Source organism: Notothenia rossii (assembly GCF_949606895.1).
Source record: "Notothenia rossii genome assembly, chromosome: 11".
Lineage (NCBI taxonomy): Eukaryota > Metazoa > Chordata > Actinopteri > Perciformes > Nototheniidae > Notothenia > Notothenia rossii.
The window spans coordinates 43,172,424-43,178,743 of record NC_136910.1 but is presented as its reverse complement, the minus strand read 5'-3'; the positions used below and the strand labels follow the sequence as shown (position 1 = coordinate 43,178,743).

The following is a 6,320-nucleotide window of genomic DNA, read 5'->3' as shown; positions in this document are numbered from 1 at the left end:
GGGCCGCAGCCGGGACTCTCCGAGCTGGACTCAGTTGCTCACTGTCAACAGTTTGCCACCAGGCAGGGACGGGATCGAGAGAAGACAGGAACTCTTTTCCCTGGCTCAGTCCGTCCTCTCTTGGAGTGTGGGTGATGGGGGTCACCTATGCAGATCCGTATTACTCCAGTATGTCTCTGTTTATCATGCATTAATGGATCCTGAGTGCTTCAGAGGTCAAAGAAAGGCATTTCAGAGTAACCTAGAGGGGGTAAACAAACAAGAATCATTAATGATTTAATTAAGAGTGATATGATTGTATTAAACATAAAGACTCAAATTAAACACAAGTGGCAAGCTAATCCTAGCTTGAATGTATACTGCAAAAACACCCTCAAATATAATATTTAAGATAATGTGCATTCTAATATTGAAATAAACAACCAATTAAGGAATGTTTTAATAAGACTATGTGCACAATAGCACACTAAACTTACTAAAAGTATGCTCTGTTGGATTTTTAACTGCCCTACTTCCACTTTTTTGTCAGCACACCTACATTACCTGTGCTTCCTTTTATGTACAATCCCATTTCCCCATTATATAGAGGATGTAATGGAACTGAATTTCCTCTTTCTAATGCCAATGAAGCTCTTTAGTGACAAGCTAACATCTGTAAACCTCAGTATACTGCGGGCTACATACATGACTTACTATCAGGACATTTCGTGCCGATAAGCGACAACAAAGTAATGCTCGATACAAAAATATTCATCAAACCCATTCCTGGTATGCAGAAGAGCATACGATTGTTATCATTAACCCTATTGTCCCTGTGCAACTTATAGTTTCTACAACAGCATTTCACATTTAAATCATAAGCAATAAGCACTAAAGTGACAATGACAGACTTCTAACACAAATACTAAACTTGCACGGTAGTTAAGAACGTATGAATTAAAGACAAGTGAAGGAAACTTACATGTAAAAATGTGTTTTGTTGGTTAGCTGGCGACCTCAAGCTAATGTTGAAGGTAGCCATGGAGGCTAACCAACGTTAGCTGGTGGTATGCAGCGCCAGACCCTTAAATGCTCATCGAGCACCTAACAGTTGGCTGTTAACATGCTTATAAAGTTCCGAAAGTGCACTCAAATATCTCAAAATAACATATCTGGTCACAACAATAAAATGCGTTGCAATGTCTCTTTCCAAACCCAAATAATTCAGTTTGTTTCAAACTTCCGTATCTTGCGGAGTTTCTTCCCCTGTGGTACCCGGACTAAAGACAGTTCAATCCAGGAGGTGCAGCGAAATCGAGGAAACTCAGCCGGCCAGAGACCGACGACTCTATCTGGAAGTCCTCCCCGCTGCTTACAGTCTCCGAGCTCTTCGTTACCGTCCCCTCGGTTTGCGTACTTATTCATCGCTCTCACGTGAAAATATGAGCAGTAAACTTTGGCCGAGGAGTAGTTGTGTCGCTGGTGCCGCCATACTTCCATACGCAAGGTGGTTTACAGAAATATGTGGGTGGGGCTACGTGTGACGTTGCATGCGTGCGTGGGCTAGTACAGGGACCAGGGTAGTGTATTATGCTGGGAGAGCTGGACAGAGCACATCCAGTCCAGGAAGTGGTAAAAATACTAGTATTCGAAGTTTTGAATCAGAATCAGTGAAAATACTCCACTACAAGTGAAAGTCCTGCGTTCAAAACTTTAAACTTTAGTAAAAATTACTTTATGATCAATGTGCTTAAAAATGGAAAGTAACACCATTAAGTGTGAAGTAAAATGGTCCTTATCAATGTATTACAATTTTACGTTTTTGGATTAATATTACTTCTGCATTAATAGGTATTTTGCATTTTACAGCAGCACATGTGTAAGGTTGAGTTATTCGAACTACTAGTGTTTAGAAAAACACTTAATACTCCAGTTTATCAGAAACAATCAAATCAAAATTACAAAATGTTGAAATATTTTTCAATAAAGAGGAAGAGTATGAAAGATTTAAATCCTCTGACATGTAAAACATGGGTTTTTTCGCCCTCAGTTTTAAAACGTACTTATAACAAACCCATATATTTCAAATATTTAAGAAAAAAAACTTGAAATATGACTTATGCTCTGATTGGCCTCACCTTTTCCCCCGGTTTAGTTAATCCGGCATTTAATAGTAACATGTCAGTACTGACAGTCTTAATAAACATAAAATAAAAATGTTAAAGATAAACTGCATGTATGCAACTGCATTACAGTTGTTGCAAATTGGAAAGGATTGTATAAATACATCAAATAAAACCTCTTATGAAGACATGTTTCCCTTTCTCTTTCTTCCTTAATCAACAAACTACACGACACCAAGAAGTGCTGATATTTATAGAAAATGTATTGCATACAACATTCTTTGTATAACATTATCAAAAGGGTTCCACTATACCTTGGTAGAATGTAATAACAGTGGCTCTAGTGATTTCAGAATACTGAAGAAATCAGAAAGAAAGTAAATAACCATCATTTCCATAAGCAGTCAAACAACAAACATCTGTTTTGTTACATAAAATACATGTGGAGCTGTTTAAATGCATAACAAGATTGGTTCTTTGAAAAAAAGGCCAGATCGGTCCTCACTGGTGACCCTGACATTGATGCATGATCAGGATTGATGCACTTTAACCTTCCTGATCCAACAGCTTCTGTTGCGTCAACATTACAATCTCCTCCATCACTTCTGGCTTCAAGATGTCCTTGACCTAAAGAGACAGAATAAAGCAAAGAAATTATAAATCAATTACACATTACACTAAAATGATCCTGGTAAACAGTATTTATGTAGCAATGGCTTTTATTATAAAATGTAACAAGAAGAAATCACAACGTAAAACCAACCAGCACAATTATGCATAATGCACATTTATTCGCACATTTTTGAATGCAGTAAATATTTCAATGACATTAGCACCTTAGCTACATTTTTGTTTTTGGTTACAGAGACAGACCAAAAAGAAAAGCCTTTAGCAATATTTTCTACTTCAGTTGACCAGAAACATTATTTGGGCTTGGTTAGCTCGGGATATTAGCAAAAGAGAAAATGTTGCATTATCAAATATTTGCCTTATGTCAATGTGTTATTATGACATCAGTTCCCTGCCAAAAAAGAGCAATGAAATCACCCATGCCTGTTCCTCTAAATGTTTCTGTGCTTTAGAAGAACAGTAATTAAATTGTTTCTGTTGTTCTCAAATATGGCCACCAGATGGCACAATATACCATGGAAAATGTCCACATCTTTATTGACACATATTTGTATTGCTTTAGATATAGGAAACACCAGGCTCAATTAAGAAACGCATAACATTTTTTAATCTGAAATAAGTGACATAGTGCATGAATATTTGCTTCCTACCTGGTGATGAACTGAAGATTCGTAGCAATAGAGAACACTGGTGTCAAACAAAAGGACCTTGTGTGCAGCCAAAGCCAGTAGACAGTTCCTCAACCGTGAAATCACTTCTCGATCCGACACACTGACAGGCTGAAAGGTCATGGACAAACAAACACACAAGTTTAATACAAACATGGGAGTAGAATTTGGATGCAGTACAATAGACTTTTTTCCCTTTTCTTTTTTTTAAGTAATAGTGTTGCAGATTACTCCCATATTTTACAATATCTAAATTAGACAAGGTTAGCTGTTAACTTCTTGTTTAAATCAAGTATTCATTGACCAATATATTTACTAGGGCGACTAAATTAAATACTATTTTGTTCCCACCTCCAGGCTGGTGTAGAAGCCCCCGGCCTCTTCCTCCAGTTGTTCCGGTGTGGGATACAACCACACAAAGCCGTTATTCCCGAGGATCATGGATGCACCACATGGCAGGTTGTGGAAATGTGTTTTCTGCCTCTTGATCAGAGAAGGAGAAAGCTGTACCAGCACTCCCTGACCCAACTGATGGGCAGAGAAAGTAGAAAACAGGATATTAGGTCAAATTAGAAAAGAGGAAATAGTATAACTACCTTTGATTTGTTTTCAATTGTGTAATAGCTGAGAAACTAATGACATTGTGGAAATGTGCATATTTCGGAATTCCAAAGTCTGCAAGCCCCATCTGTGATAGCATTGTCCACCCCCACGAGTGTCCTTGCCCATTGTTTACATTCCGATTTGTTTGATTGAACCACATACAATGAGTCAAAGAGCAAAGTGAACCATTATTTTGGGGTATAACAACATCTTTACTCTGTGTACACTGGCATAACTTACTTTTCCATACTTTAAACTACGGGTATGAAGTGATAGGGCTCCATCTGAGAAGACGGACTGCACCTCTGCCTAAAAAGCATAGAAAAAAAGCAACAATAACATGATAAGTGAGAATAGTTAGACAAAGCAGCAAATTAAAGATTATATTTCACTGTGACTTACACTGATGAGATCGCCCTCCTGAAGGTATTCCCTCATGGTGAGCTCATCTTCTGCAGATCGTCTCCTCTAAAAACAGAAAATCAGAGATTAAAAAGAGGCATTGTTCAGTTTGCTGTGAAGTACACAAATCACTTCTCCCAGTGATTTTTTTTTTAGCAGCTCACCAGCTCTCCTCCAGGCAGATTGACAGATGACAACAAGAGAACAGAGTCCAGACGGGAGTTGGTTTCCACCTTCCACCGTTTCTGTTGTACCTATACATATCATCAAAACACACAAATCTTAGTTAGAATATTGGCTAGAAAATATATATATTTTAGGATACATTTAAAATGTCCGGCATCATATATTAAAAGAGATGTGGCGGCAGTGTTTACCTCTGTGATTCTGCCAACCACCACATCTCCAACCTCACCGTTGAATCTGAAATTCAATGATATACAACCAAAATATAGTCACACAACTTCTGTTACAACTTGTAAAACCAGTAAACGTTTCAGAGTATCCATTTGATAACTTACCTGGTCTTTAGTGGTTTGACACAGATCAGCTTGTCTACTCTCTGCACCTCTCCAGCAACTGAAGCAGTCAGCTTCTCTTCATCAACATAGGTACCATGTCCCCTGAGGATAAATGACAATGTGGAGAAAGTTACATTAAACTTTTTATGTCATCCTGACCTGCTGTGAGGATGAACACTCATTACTGGTGATGATAGATAAGACGTATACATCTTCCATAAAAACAGCTAAACAAATATGATTATGGCAAGAGTACAACCAATAACTCATCCATTTTTAAATGTCTTTACATTTTAAGGTAGACAATGCTAGTGCAGCCTGCATTAAGATGCTGCTGCTGATGGTCAATAAACATAACATCTACTTGTACATTTTCCAAGATAATCAAGCCCATTTTAACGGTAGTTGATTTCCCTCCATGACAACATGTTGACGCCATCATACACAGCAGCTGGTCATACCACCGGTGCTACACCCAGATGCCTACCTCATGAAGCCGGTGTCTGAAGTGATAACATCGCCCGGGACGACTAGATCTTTTCGGTCAAAAGCAGAAAATGTTAGCGACACTGGTTTCTGAATAGTTGGCAATCTCATATCAGCAGCCATGCTTCTTCTTCTTTTGCTTCTTCTTCGTCTACTTCCCTCTCTTCTTCTTCTTCTTCTCTTTAATGGCGAATCGCTTCCACTTGGAGCATATATCGCCACCTACTGTTGAGTTATTAAATGTTCATAATAAATCCTTGTCCTCAGACCAGTGCTTTTGAGGAATTTGAAGATCAGCTTGTTTGCTTCATTTCTTAATTTACTTTCGTATATTTACTTGAAATCCATGCCCTTGACGTTGAGTTGTTCCAGTACAGTTTTCAGAATGAATCTGTGTCTTTTATAATCCGGGCAGCTAAAAAATACATGATGTATTGTCTCTCATTGTTGGAAACCATCACAATTGCCATTTGGATGTTTTCCAATCAGATGCAGTGATGAGTTTAATCCTGAGTGTCCCAATTTTATCCTGCTGTTAATGCTCTGTTCTCTTCTACTACTCCCCCAAGTGCTTCCTGTTCCTACTTCCCTTTGTATCTGGTATAAATGTCTTCCTTTGGTGTTACTGTCCCATAGTTTTTGCCATTGTTGCTTGATAACCACTTTTGTAAAAGATTTGACTTCTGCTCTACTGATGGGTACCATAATATCAATCTGGTTTGCTTTCAAACCACATTTTGCCAGTTGATCCACTACTTCATTCCCTCTAATACCCACATGCGCTGGAACCCACACAAATTGCACAACAATTCCCAGATGAACTAACCTAAACATGATGTGTAAAATGTCATGTAAAATATCCTGACGACATTCTGAAGAGAAGTTGTTTATACTCTCCAGAGCTGCAC

General features: G+C 38.3%; 1 protein-coding gene across 1 annotated transcript; it reads right to left on the bottom strand.

Moving 5' to 3' along the window:
• Positions 1 to 2,341: 2,341 nt before the first annotated feature.
• exosc2 (exosome component 2) lies at positions 2,342 to 5,597 on the bottom strand. Its single transcript, XM_079657486.1, has 9 exons — positions 5,414 to 5,597; positions 4,927 to 5,028; positions 4,783 to 4,828; positions 4,570 to 4,659; positions 4,406 to 4,471; positions 4,244 to 4,312; positions 3,752 to 3,928; positions 3,383 to 3,511; positions 2,342 to 2,729 (listed from the first exon to the last, which is right to left on the bottom strand). Exons 1-9 carry the CDS (start codon positions 5,533 to 5,535, stop codon positions 2,649 to 2,651), a joined length of 882 nt encoding a protein of 293 aa, XP_079513612.1. The 5' UTR covers positions 5,536 to 5,597; the 3' UTR covers positions 2,342 to 2,648.
• Between the last annotated feature and the right edge of the window lie 723 nt (positions 5,598 to 6,320).

Bases quoted from the DNA above. Each gene is read 5' to 3' on its own strand.
- exosc2 (XM_079657486.1), bottom strand. From the start codon at position 5,535: ATGGCTGCTGATATGAGATTGCCAACTATTCAGAAACCAGTGTCGCTA. The intron at 4,829-4,926 runs GTAAGTTATCAA...ATTGAATTTCAG, and splicing joins GTCAAACCACTAAAGACCAG to ATTCAACGGTGAGGTTGGAG. The intron at 4,660-4,782 runs GTAAACACTGCC...TGATATGTATAG, and splicing joins TGGTTGGCAGAATCACAGAG to GTACAACAGAAACGGTGGAA.